The sequence below is a fragment of the Boeremia exigua genome (genome assembly GCF_020726555.1).
Source record: "Boeremia exigua strain MPI-SDFR-AT-0100 chromosome Unknown C7974scaffold_2, whole genome shotgun sequence".
NCBI classification, from domain to species: domain Eukaryota; kingdom Fungi; phylum Ascomycota; class Dothideomycetes; order Pleosporales; family Didymellaceae; genus Boeremia; species Boeremia exigua.
In genome coordinates, this window is record NW_025763519.1 from 768747 (window position 1) to 790506 (window position 21760).

At 59.1% G+C, this 21760-nt stretch overlaps 6 protein-coding genes across 6 annotated transcripts; 4 read left to right on the forward strand and 2 right to left on the reverse strand.

Moving 5' to 3' along the window:
- Positions 1-158: 158 nt before the first annotated feature.
- On the forward strand, positions 159-1929 carry C7974DRAFT_350590 (S-adenosyl-L-methionine-dependent methyltransferase; the record flags this gene model as incomplete). Its single annotated transcript, XM_046139466.1, has 3 exons — positions 159-673; positions 721-1281; positions 1405-1929. The coding sequence occupies exons 1-3, from the start codon at positions 416-418 to the stop codon at positions 1927-1929; spliced, it is 1344 nt and encodes a 447-aa protein (XP_046001220.1). The 5' UTR covers positions 159-415.
- A 375-nt stretch (positions 1930-2304) lies between these two features.
- On the reverse strand, positions 2305-6751 carry C7974DRAFT_97639 (phospholipid-translocating P-type ATPase-like protein). The gene is made up of 3 exons (XM_046147637.1): positions 4715-6751; positions 3724-4668; positions 2305-3679 (listed from the first exon to the last, which is right to left on the reverse strand). The coding sequence occupies exons 1-3, from the start codon at positions 6612-6614 to the stop codon at positions 2610-2612; spliced, it is 3915 nt and encodes a 1304-aa protein (XP_046001221.1). The 5' UTR covers positions 6615-6751; the 3' UTR covers positions 2305-2609.
- A 319-nt stretch (positions 6752-7070) lies between these two features.
- C7974DRAFT_420541 (Sec23-binding domain of Sec16-domain-containing protein) lies at positions 7071-13416 on the forward strand (the record flags this gene model as incomplete). Its single annotated transcript, XM_046144263.1, has 2 exons — positions 7071-7234; positions 7405-13416. The coding sequence occupies exon 2, from the start codon at positions 7444-7446 to the stop codon at positions 13414-13416; it is 5973 nt and encodes a 1990-aa protein (XP_046001222.1). The 5' UTR covers positions 7071-7234; positions 7405-7443.
- A 584-nt stretch (positions 13417-14000) lies between these two features.
- Positions 14001-16826, forward strand: C7974DRAFT_327303 (VTC domain-containing protein). Its single transcript, XM_046139010.1, has 2 exons — positions 14001-15021; positions 15066-16826. The coding sequence occupies exons 1-2, from the start codon at positions 14298-14300 to the stop codon at positions 16766-16768; spliced, it is 2427 nt and encodes an 808-aa protein (XP_046001223.1). The 5' UTR covers positions 14001-14297; the 3' UTR covers positions 16769-16826.
- A 683-nt stretch (positions 16827-17509) lies between these two features.
- Positions 17510-19899, reverse strand: C7974DRAFT_468641 (uncharacterized protein; the record flags this gene model as incomplete). Its single annotated transcript, XM_046146405.1, has 4 exons — positions 19569-19899; positions 19425-19495; positions 18419-19261; positions 17510-18362 (listed from the first exon to the last, which is right to left on the reverse strand). Exons 1-4 carry the CDS (start codon positions 19734-19736, stop codon positions 17510-17512), a joined length of 1935 nt encoding a protein of 644 aa, XP_046001224.1. The 5' UTR covers positions 19737-19899.
- Positions 19900-20263: 364 nt separating this feature from the next.
- On the forward strand, positions 20264-21639 carry C7974DRAFT_385082 (uncharacterized protein). Its single transcript, XM_046140918.1, has 2 exons — positions 20264-20503; positions 20556-21639. Exons 1-2 carry the CDS (start codon positions 20482-20484, stop codon positions 21623-21625), a joined length of 1092 nt encoding a protein of 363 aa, XP_046001225.1. The 5' UTR covers positions 20264-20481; the 3' UTR covers positions 21626-21639.
- Positions 21640-21760: the final 121 nt, after the last annotated feature.

Here is a 21760-nt window from a genome sequence, read left to right on the forward strand (position 1 = left end):
ACTCTTGTTTACACGTCAAGTGACATCAGGATCCGCTCTTTCTCGTATTGCCAACAATCACGTCCTCGGTTGCGCAGCTCAGAACGGCAGCTACTTTTACACACTGACTTGGCGCCCAGCTCCCGGTGCAAAGTTTTATCAGATTGATAAGATGATCAGATTAGTTTTGGTCTACTGCAGGCCCGGACCAATCGCACTGCACACCTTCACTGCAAGATGATGCTGGACCGCCTGTACCAACGTTTGAAATCGGCTGGTGTCGGTTGCTGGTGCAATTGGTCTTAGACCGTCCGATGGCGGCAGAGTGGTATGCTGCTGTTGAGCGGGGTGAATATATGTATACGTTGGTTCACGCAAACCACCCGTATCCTGCCTGTACCATCTCTCTTCGCATACTCGCGCACAGAGCGTCACCATGGGCTCCATCGAACACAAGTCCCCCGAGACGCTGCTCAGCGTCGCAGCCAAAATCACCGAGTACGCGCAGCAACTCACCAAAGAGCTGGAAGCCGGCGGCGTCGCGCCCGTCACCCTCGACGCCGACAGCCCCATCAAGTACTCCGCGCTGCCCGGCAACGCCTTCGTGGTCCGCCAGCACCTCGAGGACGCGCTCAAGGATATGTACATCCTCAGCCAGGGCCCCAGCGAGAGCACCTTCAACTACTGCCACACGGTGCGCGCGCCCCCGTCCCGCCGCGCGAGCCGAACTGACGAGTCCAGGCTGTCCCGGATATCGCCACGCTGAATGTACTCAACCAGTTCGACTTCTGGGGCGCCGTGCCGCTGAAGGGTACGGCGACTGATGAGCAGGTCGCGGCCCACACGGCGCTGCCGCTTGAAGTCGCGACGCGCACGCTCGACCACGCGGTCACGATGCGCTACTTCACGCGCCCGACGCCCTCAACCGTGGCGCATACCTCGCGCTCCGCGGCCCTTGCACAAGACACCGGGCTGCAAGCGCTGGTGCAGATGGTCGTCGACGAGACCTCGCCGCCGATGCTGATGCTGCCCGAAGCGCTGCGGCGGTTCGCGGTCGGCAAGAAGGAGCTGGGTCTCAGCCAGAAGGATACCGCGTTCCGGCTGTGCCATTCCGGGGGCGCGTGGGGCGAGTACGACAATACGTGGGAGTTTCTGGAGAATGATGGTGAGGGGGAAAGGAAGGGGTGGCGGCAGCGGAATTTCATCAAGTTCATGGCGTATATCAAGGATTTGTTTAAGACGGAGGCGCTGGTGCTGGAGGCGCTGGATTGGGCGGCGGCGGGCGAGGCGACGGTGGTGGATGTGCGTTTCTTTCCTTGCTCTCTCTCACCCCTGTGTTCCTCCCTCCCTTCCTCTCACACACCCTCTCTCTCTCTCTCTCTCTCGCTCTCTTGTATTCTGAACCACCGCTGACACCGCCCCCAGATCGGCGGCTCCGCAGGCCACGACGACATCGCCCTCGCCACCGCCTTCCCGAACCTCACCATAACCGTCCAAGACCTCCCCCAAGTCGCCCCCGTCTTCGCCTCCACCTGCCCTCCCGCCCTCCGCCCCCGCATCTCCTTCATGACGCACAACATGTTCGACCCCCAGCCCGTTTCCGCCGACATCTACATGCTGAAATGGATCCTGCACGACTGGGCCGACGCGGAGTCCCTCGCGATCCTGCGCGCGCTGATCCCGGCCCTGAAGCCGGGCGCGCGCGTGCTGTTCATTGACTACGTGGGGACCAGTGATAAGAGCGAGGATGTGAGTGGGGTGCCGCTGTCGATGCGGGCGTTTGGGTCGGCGACGGATATGCGCATGCTGGCGCTATTTAATGCGAAGGAGAGGCCGGCGGGGGCGTGGAAGGATGTTTTTAAGCGTGCGGATGAGAGGTTCGAGGTTGTGGGGGTTAAGGCGGATCCGTTGACGTTTATGTGTGTGCTGGAGGCGGTGTGGCGGGGGTAGGGCGGGGGGAGATCGGGGAACGTGGATAAGTAGATACATGGTTGTCTGACTCGCGCAGAGCGGGTGCCCATGAAACCACTAGGCGATGGATGGAATGTAATGCGCTTTCCTGTCTCTGTGATATCGGTGCCGTGGCGTGCGGGATGCAAAGGCTGTAAGAGCTCCTCGAGTACGGCGTGAAAGAAGGGAATTCCCGTTGGCACGCTCACTGGCTCCTTACGAAGCCATGCGCCCTTTGTCTGACGTCACCCTTGCTACTCTCCTCAGTACGAAGCTCCACGGAAGCCGAATGATTGGCGAAGTAATCATTGTAATTGCAACGCCGGTCGTGGACGCAGATGGTGTCTTGCGGCTCTTGTTGAAGCGTGTGATATCAGACAGCGTGGGGCTCTGCCTCTGTCTTGCGGCTCTCGCTGCTATTAGGTTGGGTGTTGGATGGTGATGGTGTTGCTGGTGTATACCAGTATTATAAGCTCTCATGCTGTTCCAGTCAGTGCCAGGTCTTGTGGACGTGAGTGCTCACTGTGTAGCATCGCGGTGGATCCGACGCACGGGGGCAGGAAAGAAATGCAATTCGCACGCTATGCAACGCGATCAAAAGGCCCAGAAACGACTTCACCACACCACACCCCAGCACCCCAACCCTCCACCCCTTCATCCCTTGATCTTGATCACTGACTCTACACGCCCTGCACCTTCCGATAACTCGGCGGCTTCAGCGTGCGCCCCACAATCTTCACCGCATACGGCGGCACCAGCGCAACCGCCGCCACCACCGCAGCCTTCCACCAAAACGGCACGCTGGCCACGAAATCCAAGTCGAAGTACCCGTCTGCGACGACCCCGCCGCCGCCCAGGAAAGGCACAGAGGCGACGTAGATCCCCCCTGTGCCGACGATGCTGGCGACCATCAGCCAGTGCCACGTGGTCACCTCCATGGCGACCATGACCAGCTCGTTGAGCACGAGGACGGAGAAACTGACGCTCAGCATGCGGGCAAAGGTGAGGGAGGTATCGACGTCGACGCCCACGAGGAGCTGGGACAGGCCCTGGATCACGGAGCCCTGGTAGATGCTGACGGCGACCCAGATGAAGAAGCTGCGGTAGCTGAGGCTGCGGCCTGTTTTCAGCTCGGCGTAGAGCTCCGGGTACAAGTTCGCCAGGCTCTCGTCGACGTCGCGGTCGAGCACGAGCGAGAAGACGGGCATCATGGTGTAGATGGTCGAGTATCCGACAAGCAGCCAGTCCTTGTAGAGCGCGTTGGGCTCGAAGGCGGTGGCGATGCTGTACACGGTCTGGCAGATGCTGATGATGAGGCCGCGGTGGATGACAAACTGCGAGAGTTTGGCGCTGCGCTTGTACGAGTTGCGCCCGTGCCACACGAGCAGCTTGACCAGGTAGCAGAACTGGTCGATGCTGAAGTCGGCGGCGAGCGAGGCCTGGCGGCCTTCTTTGCCGACGATGCCGACGCCGACGTCGGCTGCTTGGATCATGGAGACGTCGTTGCCGCCGTCGCCGATGCAGCACACGCGTTTCTTGGTGTATGAGCGGATGAGGCGCGCGACGTCGGCTTTTTGCGTGGGCGAGCAGCGGCACGCGACGACGGTGGGGAGTTGGACCGCGATCGAGATGAAGTCGGAGCGGTAGTGGGTCAGCATGAGGGCGAGGGACTCGCCGTCGATGAGGAGGCAGGCGTCAGTCTTGCCGCGGAGGAAGTCGAGGGACGAGTGCGCGAGGTCTTTGCGTTTCACTGCGGGTGTTAGCGGGGTCGGACTTTGATACAGGGAGACGTACTCTTTTCAATGGTGTGGATGTATTGACCTCTTGCAACGAGCTTGGAGCTCACGGCCACGCAGCGAGCAGTCTCGACTTTGTCGCCGGTCAACATCCAGATCTTGATACCAGCATTGCGGAGGAGTTCGAGCGAGGGTTTCACGTCTTTCTGCAGCTTGTCCTCGACACCAGTGACGCCGAGGAGCTCTAGGTCGCGCTCGAGGTATTCGCTGATGGCGTCTGCCACACCTGCGTCGCGGTTGTGAAGAGCCATCGATGCTTGAGCGAGCTTGCTCGAGAAGTCCTGGTAGTTCTGAGCCGAAAGCTTCTTCCGCCCAACGACGAGAGTCCGAAGTCCTTCTCGGGCCATGTTTGCCGTCTCCTCGTCGAGCCAGTCGTTGGCAGCCACGATAGTGGTCATAACAGTGTCAGCACCCTTCTGGTAGAACCAGATTTCACCGTCTTCGTCGGTCGGCGAGTCGACCAGTCCGTGATAGAACTTGACCACGATGCCCATTCGCTTGCCTTCAGACGTGAAGGGGAAGGTGTTGAGGATGCGAACTCGCACAACCGCACTGCCACTGTTGACCGACTCGAGCGTCATTGATTCTCGATCGCGTTGGAGCAGCTTCAGCCCAACAGCCTCTGTCCAGCGGACGATGGCAATCTCATCGGGCGACGAAGCCTGGTACGTGGTAACGAGTTCTCCATTCTCCTCCTCGGTAGTGGGGGTGACGTTGTGGCAGAGGGCAAGCGCCAGGACGACGTCGCGAACTCGAGACCCGATTTCTCGGCGTGTGCGGGTGGCTGAGGTGAGTGGGACAGTGTAGGCTGACGATGGAGTGACGAGGGAAGGCTCCTCGCCGGCAGGGGGCGTAAAGCATTGCTGAACATATGTCGAGACTTCGTCCATCGCTTCGTTGGCATACGATACCGTTCCAACGTGGATCTTCTTCATGGCCATCTCTGGGTGATATTAGACTTGTTCTATTGAGGACTGCTGACAACGTACCATTTTGGGTCAGAGTACCTGTCTTGTCGCTTAACAGGTACTCGATCCGACCGAGATCTTCCGGAATTGTACTTGTCCTGACAACAGTTCCTTTGATACTTTCGTCGTGCTCGATAAACCACGCATAGACCGACTTGCCCATGTCGAGATTGACACGCAGACCGACGGGCACGATGGTAGAGAAGAGGATCAGGAACCGCATCATGTTGACATACCATTCACGGCCGTCGATTTCACGGAAACCGGCGAGTGCTACGAGGATGAAAGACAGCGATAATGTAAAGACGCACAACCACTTTGTGAGCGCGTTGATTTCGAGTTCCAGCAGACCAGTTTTCGAACGTGACGGCGATGTGGAGAGGGCTTGTCGTGTCTGGGGACCGGTGTAGACGACGACGGCAAGCAGACTGCAGCTCGAAGCTACCACAGTGTTTGCCCAGATAGTGTTGTCGATGTTGAGCGGGGCAGACTGGGTTTCTTGAGTCTGCGGCTCTTCGGAGTCGTGAGGGTCGTATTGTCGTTGGCGTTTTGGCTGCAGCTCTACCGTGCCGTAGAACTCGTTGACCTTCCTGTCTGGTTTGCCGGCAACAACACGAAGCCGTGTGTACTCGCCGACGTGCAGGTTCTGCGTCAGAGGCGAAGATAACCGCAACTTCCAATCGGTCTCACCATCGAGTTGATCAGTACGGATGAAAGCTTCGCCTGAGGGTCCGGTGGACGCGGCGCTCTCAACTTTCTGAGGCGCAGCTTCAACCTCATCATCAAGAAGCTTGGGTACCTCGTTACCAGGGACAGGTGTCGCGGATGCAGCTGCGTTGTCGGCGACCAGACTCTTGAGCACAACCATGTCGGCGGGCACTCTCTGATCTTTGCCGAGCTTCACAACGTCGCCAACCTTCAAGTTCTTGGACGGCTTGACCACTTCAGTGTATGTGCATGTGGCCAATCCTTCTGTCGACAGCTGCTGCTCCTCATCTTCAATCTCAGCCAGCCGACTCTCTTCCCTCCTGCTTCTCCTGAGTCTGTTCCTCCGACGCGAGGTTTGGCCAGGCGCAACGCCAGCACCGACACCGTTCTCCTCGAACTTCAAGACGGTGTAGCCTTCGGAGTTGGCTTCTGCGTCTCTGCGCCGACGGGCAATGTCGTCGAGTGCTTCTTTCCCGAGAGTTATGCAAATAACAAAGGCCAGCGGGGCAATATAGGTCGAAAGGTAGCCGAGGCGCAGAGGCCGGATGAGTTGCGACATTGCTACAAGCAAGAAGTACATGTTGATGAAGAAGGAAAACTCATTATACAGGGTGCGTGGCAGAAAGCTCCAAGGGGTATATTTTGCGTTGGAAACGGCATTTGCGGGAAATCGTGATGTCTGCAGCGCGCCAACGGAGATGGTGCGCTGGGTGGTAGGGTCGTGCTCCTCGTCGGCATCGTTGTCTGCGCCGTCCTCGCCCAGATGGATGGCGCCGGCGTCTTGTCTGGAGAGGAAGCTCGGCAGGCGCAGGCCGGCGCTCAGCTTGGACAGGGCGCTCGGCTTGCGCTGGGTGGCTCGGCGGGGGTTGGTGCTGGCTGGCAGCAGCGGCGAGTCGTCGTCGCCCGACTGCCCATAGCTGCCGGCCGAGTTGCGGTTCTCCCTCTCGTCGTCGTCGATCAGGCCTCTGAGATCCTCCTCTTCGGCCTCTTCCTTCCTCCTGTTCCCCCGCAAGCGCCCTACTCGCAGGTTCCTGAGCGGTATCCGGGCGCCGAGCTCGTGGTACGGCTTTCGCTGCTCTTTCGAGGGGCGGCGCGGCGGCGAGACGGACGGGCGCGGGCGGGCGGCGAGTGGGTCGAGCTCTTCGAGGTCGAGCTCGAGGTCGGAGTCTTCGTCTGGCGCATTCGGCTGGTGGTATTCATGTGGAGCTGCCATGGCTCATGGGGGCTGTAGGCGGGCGGGCGTGTTGGCAGGTGGTCGGCAGGGCGGTGGTCGGCAGAGGCGCCGCGGGCGTTGCAGTGGAGGCAGCGGCTATGTGCTCTCCATATGCGATCGCAGGGTGGCTGTTCGCGGCAGATGGCGGCGTCTTCGGGAGTCCGCGGCCAGTCCGGGGTGGTTGTACGGGTGGTGTAGGCGGCCAGATGTCTTGTTCCGAGTGCTGGGCGGGCGCAAGTGGGCGGGCACGGGTGACAAGTGTTGCGACAGCAGGCTCAGACAGGCGTCGTCACGGCAATTTCAGTGCACGCGCAAGCTCCAGGCCGGGGACAACAATGGCTACCTGGCGCCGCCCAGCGTCACGTCTCGGGTGGCGCGGGTTGTGGCGCAGGCGCGGCGGCGCGAGTCGCGGAAGAGGCCAGGGTATCATCGACGGCGACTCGAGCATGGCCGACAGCTGTCCCTTCGCGACCATAGCATACCTATCCGATATCGACGCATTGCACGCCATGCCCCCCGTCCCCGCGGCCCATTGTTGATCTGCGCGCTGCCTGCCGACCGAGGAGCCACGTCTTGTTGCGCGCGACGTCTTGCGCCTGCCGTTCCGCTTCTCTGTAGAGGTACGTCGCCGCCCTGCTGCCCTCGACGTCAGGGCCTCTGCCTGCAGTCCGCCCGCCACCCACGCCCACCACGCCCACTGCGTCTTGCGGGCTGCCGACTGCAGTGCGCCCGCCGACCAGCGCCCCGCGCCCGTTTTGCCGTGTGCTCGCTCACGGGCTGACGCTCGCAGTACTTGCATATACCCTTTGACGTACCGTAATCTTGCATAATGGACCACGAAGACGGGCCCAACTTCTCCTACGCGTACGGCGACCGGCGGCCCTCGACCCCGGCGGCGTCGTGGAACCCCGCCCTGCGGCCCCACGCCCAGCAGCCGCCCGCAGCCGCAGCAATGGCAGCAACACCACCGCCCGCAGCAGCAGCGACAGCAGCAGACCCACCGACAGCACCAGCCCCGGCTCCAGCACACGCACCAGCACCGCCAGTAGCAGCAGCACCGCCACCGCCCGCCCCGCAAATACCCGCACAGTCCGAGGAGGAAGAGTCGGAAGAAGAAGAAGAGGAGGCGGAAGAGTCCGAGGAGGAGGAGGAGGAGGAAGAGGAGGAAGACGATGATGAGGAGGATGAGGATGAGGAAGAGGTTCTGCCGGCTCCAGCCAGCGTGTCCGCGCCCGCGCCTGTAGCTGTGGCGCCCGCTGCTCCTGTAGCCCCGCCTGCACCTGCGCCTGCACCCGTAGCTGTGGCTCCTGTGGCTCCTGTGGCTTCCACCCCGCCTGCACCTGCGCCTGCGCCTGCGTCTACGCCTGCGCCTGCACCCGCCCCTGCGCCCGTCTCCTCGAGTGAAGACACATCCGAGGACGACGAAGAAGAGGAAGAAGAGGACTCAGAAGACGACGAGGATGACGAGCCAACAGCGACCGCCACCCAGAGCGCCGTTTTCCCACCCCAGCCGGAGACGCCACTGCAGGCCAATGCCCCCGCAGATGCCCTAAGCGGCCTCCATATCCATGGCCAGACTCCCACCCACGTCGGTCGCGGTCCAGCCGAGCCATCCGAGTCCGAAGAGGACAGCTCTGAGGAGGAAGAAGAGTCTTCTGACGAAGAGCCTGCCCCGCAACCTGCGCCTCAACCTGTGCCTCAACCTACGTCGCAACCTACGCTCCAACCTACGCCGCAGGCTGCGCCCCAGGAACGCCCCGCTGAGAACTACGAGCACCAGGGAGAGTCCACCATTCTGGAGGATGCCGTCGTCGAGAGCGCGAGCGTCCCGCTGGTTGAGGACACCGAAGCTGCTGCAGATGACTGGGCTGCTTCAGGCGACGATCCTTTCGACCTCGGCGCACTTGCGCAGGAGCTGCCGCTCGAGACTCCGCCTGCAGAAGCAGTAGGGACCACTGTTGGCGATGAAATGATTGCCAACACCTCGGTTGGAGGCAATGCTGGAGACGAGCTCGACTGGGGCAATACCGACGAGCAGGCAGAGGACTTCTTCGGAGCTGCATCTCAAACAGTTCAGCCCGCGCAGCCACTGCCCGAGACACCCGGGGCCCATGTTACGCATGACCCAGAGGCCGCGCCAGCAGCCCAAGATGAGTGGGACCTTGACCTCGACGACCTCGAGCTCGATGATGAATTCCTGCCAGACGCCGAGGATACCCTCGCACTGGAACTGGACGACGACGTTGGCTTCTTGGAAGACGAGCCTGAGGCTCCCGCTCAGCCGCCTGCACCCGCATCAAGATCTGTATCAGGGACCGCAAACCGATATGCACCAGCGCAGGCCGCAGCTGCACCGGCACCGCCCGTCAACCCTTACGCCCCTACCGCTCAATTCACCAACCTGGCCCCAGCCGCTCAACAGACGCCTGCAGCTTCTACAGGCACTCTCTACAACGGCTTTGGCCAGCCCATTTCGCACCAGCAGCCAGCCCGACCTGCAATGGCAAGTTCAGGACAGAGTTTTGCCGACAAGTCGAAAGGAGGCTATGCATCGCCTTATGACTTACCAGACGAGATTGTCACCACCCGGAGACGAGCAGCACCTCGCCCCACAGTCCCAGCCGCGCAGCCGACTCCACCTCCGCCACCACGAAGCAGTAGCATAGTCTCCAGCCCAGGGCTCTCAAGGCCTTCGCTTCCACCACCCAGCGCTACCATTGCAGGCATGTCCCCCCCGGCTTCGAATCAGTCAATGCAGTCTATGACAGGACTACCGCCCGCGGCACCCCCCAAACCTGCAGTCCCTGCGCGAGCAGCATCTTCGGATTTCTTTGCCGAGTTGCCGGTGACTACGAAGCCGAAGAAGCCGTCAGGGCGCTACACGCCTCAGCCACACGAGCAGGCTCAACCACAGCTCCAACATGGACCTCCGCAGATTCCCCACGGACCTCCACAGGCTGCTCATGGCCCACCGCAAGCCGCTCATGGCCCACCGCAAGCCGCTCATGGACCGCCGCAAGCTGCTCAGAGCCCACCGCAATACCATCCGAAGGAACGAGCGCCCTCGTGGTCGGGTCTGCGTAACGAAGTCCTTCCAGATTCCGGGAGCGCTCCAGGTCCAGTCCCTTTTAGGCAACCTGAGCAACTACCCATGTTTCCCGCGCAACCTTCGGTGAATGCAAGAGCGAACAGCTTGCCGGTCCCACCGCAGGCTCCCCCACAATCGTCGAGATACTCTCCCGCGCCTCCATCAGCAGCACCAGCAAACGCTCGATACTCGCCCGCGCCACCACCCGCACCGGGTGCTTCTTCGAGGTACTCGCCTGCTCCACCCAACGCACAAGGACAGGCCCATGCGCGTTACGGATCCGACCCACCTGCTGGCCCGCCACGACCAGCCTCCCAGCCATATGCGCCGCGAACCTCTAGCCCACTTGCGTTCCCTTCGCCGCGTCAACAAGAACATTTCCCGCAGGCAGAAGCGTCATTCGATCCTGCTGCAGGCCATCATATGTCGCATTCTTTAGAAAACGCTCCACGAGCTCCTTTCAGGAGCCCGCTGGAAGGTGTCAGCGAGGTTGAGGAACGGGCAACAGCTCCCATGTCCCATCCACCCGCTGCCAGATCTAGCACGCCACCTCTACGGAGTCATCCGTCTTCCAACGTTGGCTCGCCCAGGAAGGCAGGGAATTACACGCCGCAGTACCAGCCATCGCCTCCTCGATCAGAGACACTATCACCAGCAGCCTCCATGAAGCCCATCACACGGACAATGACTGCACCGTCGGAGTATCAGGGTTCTATTGCAGGGTTAATGTCGCCGCCTGCTCCTGCATACAACTCGCAGCCGGTTGCCCGAAAACCCATGAACAGTATCCCTCACCGGAGACAGGCATCGCTGAGCCTGGAGTATGAAAGCATACAACCTGCAGATGAACGTGCTGCCGATCCGCTGCAACAGTGGAAAGGTACGCCCATCTTCACATGGGGTCTAGGAGGCACAGTGGTTACTACGTTCCCGAAAGAGATCCCCCGCTATGGTGGAGGCAACTCGGCGCCGATGGTCAAGCGCAGCCCCGGCGAGGTCAGGATACAGAGCGTCAAGGATATTCTACCCGAGTCGGAGGATTTCACCAAATTCCCGGGTCCACTCAAATCGAAGGGCAAGAAGAAGGACGTTGTTGCCTGGCTCAGCCGCACGCTCGAAGCTCTTGAAAGCCAACGGAAAGAACCTGGGTTCGAACACTCTCTGACCGAGGACGAGCACAAGCGCTTCGGGGACAAGTACCTTCTCTGGGAGGTGTTGAGAGTAATGGTAGAGAACGATGGACGGCTGGAAGGCCCTACTGCAGAGGCTGCTATCAAGAAGGCGTTTGCACCCGAGGAGGGTGATGCAGCAGATGCTGAAGGCTCCTTCTCAACGACAGCCGACCATGTCGGTCGTTCAAGAGCCAACACCTTGCAGGCAGAGCCTGTTGATCCGCGCGCCATCGAGGACCTCCAGAAGCTGCTCACCAAGGGCGATCGCGAGAAGGCAGTCTGGCATGCAGTCGACCAGCGACTCTGGGGCCACGCCATGCTTCTGTCATCCACTCTGACCAAGGACCTTTGGAAGCAAGTCGTCCAGGAGTTCGTCCGCAAGGAGGTGAAGAAGATCGGCGGGAATAACCAAGCTCTTGCGGTGCTGTATGAGGTATTCGCAGGCAACCACGAGGATTGTATTGATGAGCTTGTACCGGCCTCGGCTCGTGCTGGCTTCCAAATGGTCAGCACAGACGGTGCGGGCGCCACACAAAACGCGCTGCAGAGCCTCGACAAATGGCGCGAGACTGTTGCGCTGATCCTGAACAACCGAAGTGACGGCGATGCTGCGGCTCTGGTGTCACTTGGCCGACTTCTGGCACAGTACAAGCGCATTGAGGCTGCCCACGTCTGCTTCATCTTTGCGCGCGCTGTAGCACTCATCAACGGGCCAGACGATCCGCAGGCCGACATCGTCCTGGTTGGTGCAAACCACAAGCAAAACCCGCTTGAGCTCGGAATCGAGATGGAGCCGGTCTTGCTGACTGAGGTGTACGAATTTGCTCTGTCGCTATCAGCCCCGACAGGTTCTTTCGTGTTACCTCACCTACAGTCCTACAAGCTTGCGCACGCCCAGCGTCTGGCTGAGTACGGATACAGGACGGAGGCACAGGCGTACTGCGATGCTATCGCTGCGAGCATGAAGGCGACCACTAAGACGTCTCTGTACTACAACACCAGCTTCCTCGGAAGCTTGGACGAACTGAGTCGACGCTTATCTCAGTCTCCAAAGGACGGCTCGTCTTCGTGGATCTCGAAGCCAAGCATGGACAAGGTCAGCAGCTCTCTGCTCTCCAAGTTCAACAGCTTTATTGCGGGAGACGATGACGAGGCTTCTGGTAGCCCGTCCGCGGGTGCAGAAGTTGGTCCCTTTGCCAAGATTGCTGGTAACAGCCCGGGCATCACACCTTCTCAGTCGAGTGCAGACTTGTATGGCGCATACGCCGGCTATGGAGCACCTCCAGTTCAGCCTGCAGCCCCTTCGAATTCACGATACGCCCCTTCAAACGCTTCCAGCTCATACGCGCCACGGGTCTCATCTGAGCAGCAGCGTTCGCGATACGAGCCTGAGGGGCGACCGTCTATGGATTCTGTCCGTTCGGTCTCCGACACCTATATGCCTTCGTCGCAGCCGTCCAGTCCATACATGCCAGGCCAGGCCATGCTCAGCCCAACTAGCCAGCGTTTGATGGGTAAGACCCAGTCATATTCTCCGCTCCGCCCCGAGCCCAACACGGCTCTGTCATACGGCAGCTCCTACATGCCGACCCCACCTGCCGAGGAATCTGTTTCCTCTCCAGCATTTGGCGGGTTCCAGTCTCCTCAGGCTAGCTTCGATGATCCTGTTCCTGCTCCTGCTCCTACGAACGACGAGCAACCTTCGACTGGGTATGAGCCATCGTCAGGCTATCAGCCGGATACGCCGTCGTACACGCCCTATGAACCGGAGCCCGAGGAGGATGAAGAAGAAGTTCCACAGCCGAAGAAGAAGTCGATCATGGACGACGACGATGACGACGACCTCGCTGCTCGCGCCTCGGCTCTCAAAATCAGCAGCGGCAAGCCGAGTAGCAAGTCGAGTGGCAAGTCAGATGCGGATCGCGCAACAGACGAAGCTTTCCGCAAAGCAGCAGAGGAGGATGCCAAGCGCGACAAGGAGGCTGCTGCCAACAAGAAGGGCTGGTTCGGTGGCTGGTTTAAGAAAGACCCGAACCTGGCACAACAGGGCCCAGGACCCATCAAAGCCAAGCTCGGAGAGGACAGCAGCTTCGTCTACGACCCCGAGCTCAAGAAATGGATCAACAAGAAGGCCGGCGCCACCGAAACCACAAAGCCCGCCGCAACACCTCCCCCACCCCGCGCCGGACCCCCTGCCGCCATCCGCAGCGCCTCCGGCAGCACACCCCCCATCGGCCCCGGCCCGCCCTCCGCCGGCCTCCGCCCCCCTACCTCCATGGCCCGCAGCTCCTCTATGCCCCCGCCCATGGGCGCCCCCTCGCGCGCCAGCACCCCCGGCGTGCCCTCGGACTCGGAGGGCCCGCCGAAACCCGCCCAGGCCCGCCCGCCGCTGGCCTCGGGCCCGCCATCCCGGCCTGGCACCAGCATGAGCAATGCCAGCAGCATCGACGATTTGCTGGGCGCGGCGCAGCCGCGGAAAGGCGCTGCGGCGAAGAAGAAGAAGGGGGGGCGGTATATTGATGTCATGGCGCAGGGGAATTGAATGTGATGGAATGGGATAGGGGGGGGATTGCATGGTAGGCGTTTGGGGGTTTGCGTTGCTAGACAGTTGGTAGACTTTGTGTGAGATGGGTGGGTGGGGGGGTATGATTTATGTATGTATGGATGTGTGAATGTGTAGATGGATGGATGGGTGTGTTTAGATGTCCTGAGCGGTGTTGTAGAACGTTGTAATCCCACCCTCGTCCTCTTCATCAAGCATCCACTGTATCTGAAGACAAGCCGGTGATAAATCGCGGTCCACCACCTCTCGAGCGCGCGCACATCTGGAGTCTGCCTCATCGCAGCCAACCTCGCATGCAGCAGTGTTGCGACTCGTCCGACGCCGCTCTCCCCGTACCCTCCAATACAGCACTTCTATGTACATCGATCACAACCATCCGAGACCACACACAACGTGCAGCACGCAAGCTTCTCACTGCATGGCCTCATGCATTGCGGCTCCCGTAAGGATCGCGGCGCTAACCCCGTCCCGTCCGCCGCGCCTGACACGTGCATGCCCCATTGGCCAAGCGGGCCAGGCGCTGCGGCGCCGCGGTGGAGCCGTTGCTGTGCCGCTGCTGTTGCCCTGTGCTGTGCCCTGCTTGCGTCGTCGACGACGCGCAGAGGCTTCCTTCGTCACTGATTGCGATTGCGATTGCGATTGAGGGTGTTTTATTTTTTGGAAGGGTTTGGATCAATTGGTGTGTTGGAGAATCAGCAGTGCTTTTGGGGACTCGCACACTCGACGGCTCGCAGTTCGATCGCTCGCGACGAGACGATAGCGGTCCTGGTTGTTGGATAGTAGAATACCGCTCGCCTTCCAGACCACCAGCTCGCCTACCACCAGCTCGCCTTCCAGGCTCGCACGCTCACACCCCAACGATGAAGTTCGGCACCACGCTCCGGCGGAGCATCTACGCGCCGTGGAAAGCGCAGTACATCGACTACGACAAGCTGAAGAAGCTGCTCAAGGACAACGCCGACGACGACAGCTGGACCGCCGAGGACGAGAGCGCGTTTGTCGACGAGCTGGCCAACGTGCAGCTCGAGAAGGTGCATGGCTTTGTGCTCGAGGTGTCGCAGAAGCTGCGCGATCGCACGTCGGCGTGCGAGAAGAAGCTCGAGCCGTTGGCGGTGGGGGTGAAGGATGACAAGAACGACAAGGAGGAGAAGAAGGATGAGAACGACAAGAACGACAAGAAGGAAGGCCAGGGGCTCTTCTCCGACGCCGTCAAGGGCGACGGCGCGAAGCACACGGAGCTCACCCAGGACGAGCGCCAGAAGCTGCTGAAGGACGTCCTGGCCGAGCTCGACAAGGTCACCAAAGAGGTCAAGGAACTCGAGGGCTTCAGTCGCATCAACTTCACCGCCATCATCAAGGCGACTAAGAAGCACGATAAGCTCCGCGGCAAGTCGTACAAGCTGCGGCCCTTCATCGACGCCCGCCTGGCCCGCCACCCGCTGCAGACCGAGGATGCCTCGCCGCTGCTGTACCGCCTGTCGGCCCTGTACTCGTTCGTCCGCCAGAGCCTCGAGGGCAAGTCCAAGGAGGCCCTGTCCTTCTCCGAGGACCAGACCGCCGGCGAGGGCTTCACCTCCCACAAGTGTACGTCTGCCCTCTCCACTGCTGTCTGCATGCTAACTGCGTAGTCTGGGTCCACATGGACAACCTCTTCGAAGTCAAGACGGTCATCCTGCGCCGTCTGCCCGTCCTCGTGTACAACCCCCAGTCCGCCAAGATCGCCGAGGGCACGCAGCGCGACCCCACAATCACATCCATCTACTTCGACAACCCCAACTTCTCGCTCTACTCGGACAAGGTCAATGGCCAGGAAGACGCCTCGTCGCTCCGTCTGCGCTGGTACGGCCAGCTCAACGAGAAGCCTGAGATTGTGTTTGAGAAGAAGGTCATCAAGGAGGGCAATGCCAGCGAGGAAGTGCGCTTCCCCATCAAGGCCAAGTACATCCAGTCGTTCCTCGAGGACAAGTACCACATGGAGAAGACGATTGAGAAGCTCGAGTGGAGGCCGAACAAGGACCAGGCCAAGATCGACAGCACCAAGAAGGCGGTTGAGGACATCCAGAGCTTTATTCGCGAGAAGGATCTGCAGCCGGTGCTGCGTGCCAACTACACCCGCACCGCCTTTCAGATCCCCGGCAACAACAACGTGCGCATCTCGCTGGATACCAACCTGGCTCTGATCCGCGAGGATGCGCTGGACATGGACAGGCCGTGCCGCGACCCCGACGACTGGCACAGGTCCGACATTGACAACGGCAACATGGAGTTCCCCTTTAAGAACCTCAAAAAGGGCGAGCTCCACAAGTTCCCCTTCGCGCTGCTCGAAATCAAGGTCAAGGGCCTGAAGAAGTACGAGTGGATCGAGGACCTCATCCACTCGCACCTCGTCAAAGAAGCGCCCCGCTTCTCCAAGTTCGTGCACGGCGTCGCAAAGCTCTTCGAGGACAACGTCAACACGTTCCCCTTCTGGCTCAGCGAAGCCGAAGACGACATCCGCAAGGAACCCGGCCAGGCCTTCGACGACGAACAGGAGCGCAAGCGCAAGGCCGCCGAGGACGACTTCGCCGTCGGCTCGCTCTTCGGCACCGCCGCCAGCCCCTCGTTCCGCCGCGGCATCACATCGCCCGTCGGGTCGCCCGCCGCCTCCCGCTCCGCTCCCAAGAGGGCCAGCCTCGCCCCCAGCAGCGCCGCACACTCCACGCCCGCACCCCGCCTCTCCGCCTCGTACCCGCCGCCCGACGACGCCCCCGCCGACGACAACAACAACGACGTCGACGAACCCCTCGCCTCCCCCCACGCCCCCGCCGGCCTCGCCTCCCTCTTCCCCTCCTTCTCCACCTCCAAATACGCCGCCCGCCAGCGCCGCCGCCCCGCCCTGCCCCCCGGCATCTCCGCCCCGGGCACCTGGATCAAGGACTCCGGGCCCCTGCGCGTCGAAGCCAAGGTCTGGCTCGCCAACCAGCGCACCTTTGTCAAGTGGCAGCACGTCTCCGTGCTCCTGGCCTCCTTATCACTAGGCCTGTACAATGCCGCCGGCGAGGCTAACGGGGTCGCGCGCGCGCTCGCCGTCGTGTACACGTGCATCGCCGTCTTCGCGCTCGCGTGGGGGTACGGCGTGTTCTGGTACCGCAGCCGCTTGATCCGGGAGCGCAGTGGGAAGGACTTTGATGCGCTGGCTGGGCCGCTGGTGGTCGCGGTGGGTCTGGCGGTCGCGCTGTGTTTGAATTTCTGGTTCCGGTATCGGGCGCTGGTGGATGCGAAGGAGGGGGTGGGGCGCGAGGGGGGGCGGAATGCGAGTTGGGTTGGGGAGGTGTTTGAGTTGAGGGTTTAGGCTGGTGGTGGTGTAGGTTAAGGGTAGTGTGTTGGAGTGTTGGGGTGTTGGAAGGGTCGGTTCTTGGGTGGGCGGGAGGGGATATGTGATTGCAAAGGAAAGGAAGGGAAAGGAAAGGAAACGAGGCTGTTGTTGCACCACCATGTCATTCTAGTATCCGTCGCGCAAACGCATTATTCTTCGTCTTTGTGCCATGAGCTTCTCAGCCTCTCTCTCCTGATCGTAGGTGTGTGCAACTTCTCGGCCTTGCGTGGCTGGTGCTAGTAAGGCATGTGCGTCCTTTTGACTCGCCCTACTATGTACCCAAGAGGTGTATTGCCCCAAGTAAACAGAGAGGAGAGAAAAAAGGCCAGCTAAGTAGTCGTTACAGCAAGTCACTGTTTGATCACGTACCTTGATCACAGAGAAGGTGCAGGTCACATGATCTTGCTCGCCAGCCTGCACGATCACACCAGCAGGGTAGCAATCTCCGATCGGCTCTGTATATTGGCCTAATCCTGCTTTGAAACAAGGTATAAGTTTGAGTAGTTACAACGCTATAGAGAAGGTAGGGGACTTGATCGATTCACTCAATTGTTTTGTTCTATCTCAACCAATGGATAAATTCAGTTGTTAGGTAGTGATCCCAAAATCAACAACAGTAGTAGAACAAAGCTGGGCTATATTATCGAGTAGAATCTTGATATTAAGTTACGTGGATTCTATAAGAAAGGTCAAGTGCTGGAAATGCCGACTTCTCTATCAAGCGTATAACTGCCCTGCACGTGGGTAAGTTGCTGCAAGACATGTGAACGTACAGCGGCCGACTTCTTTTTGATCCTCCCTCGCTTCTTCAGCCATGTCTTCTGCTAGTTCGATCCCCCAGTGCACCTCCTGCTTATGATGCTGCAAGGAAGGGTCAGTTGGATGGCACGCTGCACTCAAAGCGCCACTGCACGTTGCTGCCAATGGCATGTCATTCTCCAGCCTGCGAAGACTCGTCCACAGGGCGGCCAAAAAACCCACCAACGATACAGTAAAAAAGCAAAGCAGCCCTAATATAGAATATCCGACCTGGCTGATTGAAAACTTTGTCACTTCGAGCCAATGATCCAGTACGTCAACACGGGCAAAGAAGATGGCCTGCGAGGCGAGCCAATGCAGCGTGGCCTGGAAGACCGTGTTCCAGACCCAGTACTTGAGTGGAATGGTTAAGAAGTGTGTTGCTCGCTGCTTTGTCCCTTCGATGGGATCCGACACGCGCAGTCCACGTTTCTTGCCAGCTGAGACTTTGGACTCCGAAGGTGCAGCATATCGGTCGTACTCTTGGGCAGCAAGCATGACAGTCAGATGGCTGTTCCAGATGTAGTACGCAATCGTCAGCATCAACTGTGGACTGTTTGCGAGGGCGACGTCTCGCAAAATGTCTTTCTCTGTCGGCGAGTACTCGTTCGCCTGGATCAGAGTGGGGTCGAGACCACCGAACAAGAAGAGTCCGCTCGGATTACCAAGCCCAAGGAGCTTTATCGCAGCGGCGTTTAGTTGCAGATCGTTTTTCAGCCAGGTCATCTTCGCCAGGAGGAAGATGCCCGGCACAAGGGGAATGACAGACAACCTGCAGGCCCATCAGTACGCACGGGAAAAGCGGTCTTACGGTAGAAGGAGCCTTACAGTGTCGTATCTGTCAACCACCACCCTAACCCTATTGCTCGAAACCAGGCGCACGAGTACCGCTTACGCCACATCATGGGATCAATAGACACCCAGCGCAGAGCCCAAATTCCATGTTCAAAATCACGCTTTTCGACAACGCTCATACCGATACTCTCTGGATCAGGGGACTCCAAGAATGATGCTATGGCGTCGCCCGTTGTGACCAGCAATTCGTGCTTGGCCCGGTTATCGCCATCTGCTTGATCAGGATTTCGGGTGCGTCTCTTCAACAAGACCCAGGTCGCAATGAAGCCCAGCAGCTTACAAACGTTGGACCCGATAGTGAGGACGGTTATCCAGAACCCATACTCCAGCTTGCACCTTTGCGGCATGCGTTTACTCAGACAGTATTCAACCTTGGGACTGTCGTATTGTGCAAGACGCCACTCACTGTCAGATCGGAAAAGCCCGCTATAACACCCAAAGCTTTGACTCAGCTCTTTAGGACACAGCCATTTATATGGCCAAGACCCCCATCCAGCGGCAGATGCACCTAGAACCATGGAATCATTTGCTCCTTGATCGTTCAGCGACACTACGACGACGACATCACCCCGATCCCGGATGAAGAGCTGTGCATACTTCCTTTTGCATTCTTGGATGGAGAGTCGTTCGTACCCCGGGAGCTCTTGCTGTACAAAGTGGAGATTATCAGGGAACTGTGCCGTCTCTCCCTCATCCGAGTCACGCATGAGGACCAGTTGAGAATCATCGAAAGGCTTACCCTTGACAAACCCCTCCGTGACGGTGAGTTGGTGATAACGGTATGCGCTTGGCGAGAAAATCACCACAGAATTCCATCTGCAACAGTGGTTAGCACTGAACTCCACAGCTGTCAAGGCTCACATGCAGTAAGTGCAGCGGTGCGCTGCTGAGCGCCAGCAGAACCCAACACACCGCTCGCCAGGCGCTGACATGCCTTCTCCATACATTCCTGGCGCTAGGCATTCCTATATCCACCCACTGCCTCTTCATATGCGCCTTGTCAACATCATGTCTTGTTGGTGATGCTAGTAATTGCATGCAGTAATTTGACTGGGTGATGAGTAGCTGCCTCATTGTCAGTGTTGTCTGTTGGCAACCACCTATCGCTTTACGAAGATCTTACCGTACTGACAACGTTGATGAAGATATGCGCCGCTTTGTTGTAGTTGTCGATCTTACCACACTCGGCCTCCACCAAGACCCCCAAGCCGTTCGCTCGCCATTTGTCTCTGCTCACCGCGACCACTAGGAATATCAGATTCCCCAACAGAGTGAGGCCCGCCAGCAACATTGCGGCTGCAACCCCTAGCTTCCACCCCGGGAATTTCCCCGTCACATACTTCCTGGCTCTCTTGAATGCCTCGACGGTCTTCCGTACAGGCCACTGCGCAGTAATTCGCTCTCTCCACACAGCGAAAGAAGTGCTGACCCGCTTGGTGCACGAGTCAAAGATAGCTCGCACTCTTGCTCGGCTCGAGGTCTTTGCGTTCCTCCTCCAGAACCTAGATCTTTGGTGTTGCCTCGCGTCAGCCCCGTGCTCTTCTGAGAGCAGACTTGTTTGTGGGGTTGCCATGACAGCAGTGACTGCAAAAGGGGTGTTTGACGACAGGTCTCGTGCGCAGGCATGTGCAAACACACCAGATGGAACAAGAGCGTTGTGCGGATACAGCCATGTATTTGACTCGTATCCGAGCCCAAGGCTGTGCTGTCATGCGCACCGTGAGGCCTTGCATGATCTGAACGCCACAATAACTTGGCGCATCCGTCGAGGCTATAAAGAGCATACAGATATCTGCAGGCGCCTCCATACAACAGAATCTGCAGAGACGGCCAGTTCTCAGCCTTGTGCGCTGGCCCGTTGGTGCCTAATCATTTCTTGGCCTTTTTGGGTCCATGGGCAGGGCCCTGTTCAATTCCTTCAGCCTCGGGGGCAGTGTTTGGGCTGTGTAAAAATCTATCTACAGGTGTACACCTGCTGAGGGTCGCTGTGAAGACTTTGCGACGTCATCTTCTTGTTCTATTGAAACATCAGAAGTATGAGCAGCTCAACCAGCCTGCGTCAGTCACTTGGATCCACGCATTTGCTGAAGTACTGATCAGTGAATCACAGCTGTTGCAAATTCTGTTCTCTCTACCTGCGCCAACGGGACGGTGGTAGCCACTCGATATGGCCTGAACTACACCGTTTATTGTGACAGGAATCTTCCGGGAAACGACTTGGACTCGATACCAGATGCAGCGGATAGTCTCGATGAATGTATTGAGATCTGCACAGTCAAATGGCCCCTATGTGCGGGCGCGACATGGTTGCCTTCGGCGAAGAAGTGCTATCGGAAGAACAAAGATATTGCGGAGACGATTCTCAATCCCGAAATCGGAACGGTTTCATTTCTGGCTTTCAAGACTCAGATCACACAGGATCCCAGAGACACAGCATGTCCATATGGCAACCTAGCGACACACAATACGACATCTGGTCGTCAATACAAAATCCTGTGCGGAGCTTACTACGCCAACGCCGCACCGAACCTGTTGCGAACACACACAACATCGATGGATGAGTGTTTAGAACTCTGCGACAAGCACCATCCGCTGTGTACACGCATCAGCTTCATCGCCGACATGACCGGATCAGGGTGGCTGAACTGCGAGCTGAAGACAGAATCCAGAGCAAAGCCATCCTGGTTCACACGTACTATGGGCCACTCGGCCGAAGCCCTCGCAGTCAAGCTCTCACAGTCCAAGTGTGACGACGACATCCTCGCCGCTACCAACGGCAAGGGTTTCAGAACCTCGTGCAGCGACCATCGCGATCTCAACAGCACCGCTGTACGCCCTCTGCGGACGTTTCATGAGCGCACGTTGCAGGCCTGCAGGCAGCGCTGCTTAGATTCCAATGTCTCATGTAATGCTCTGTCGTTCGACGCTGGTCTCCGCTCAGGCTACGAGAACTGCTACTTGTTCGACAATCTCCCCCCGCCGTTGAATCGCAGTCGTGACCATACATTTGCCTATTCAGATTCACTTGCGGCCAAGTATGTGGAACCGCCGCCTGAGCCCTCACTGGTCAGGAACCGGGCCTGGATCGCCGCAGCAGTGGTAGGTCCCATCGTGTTGGGGATTGGGTTAGTTTGGATTTGGAAGCAGAGAGCGGCCAAGGCAAAGAAGAAGGCCACTTAGAAGGTAGTAAAATGGGTTTTTTCGTCAAGATAGTTCGTGATGGATGTCTCCGAGTAGCCTGATATAGCCTTACTAGATGTCGTTAGGACCACTCGTAGGAGAGTCGCTAGCCAACTGCGCCCTCGTACCCAGCGA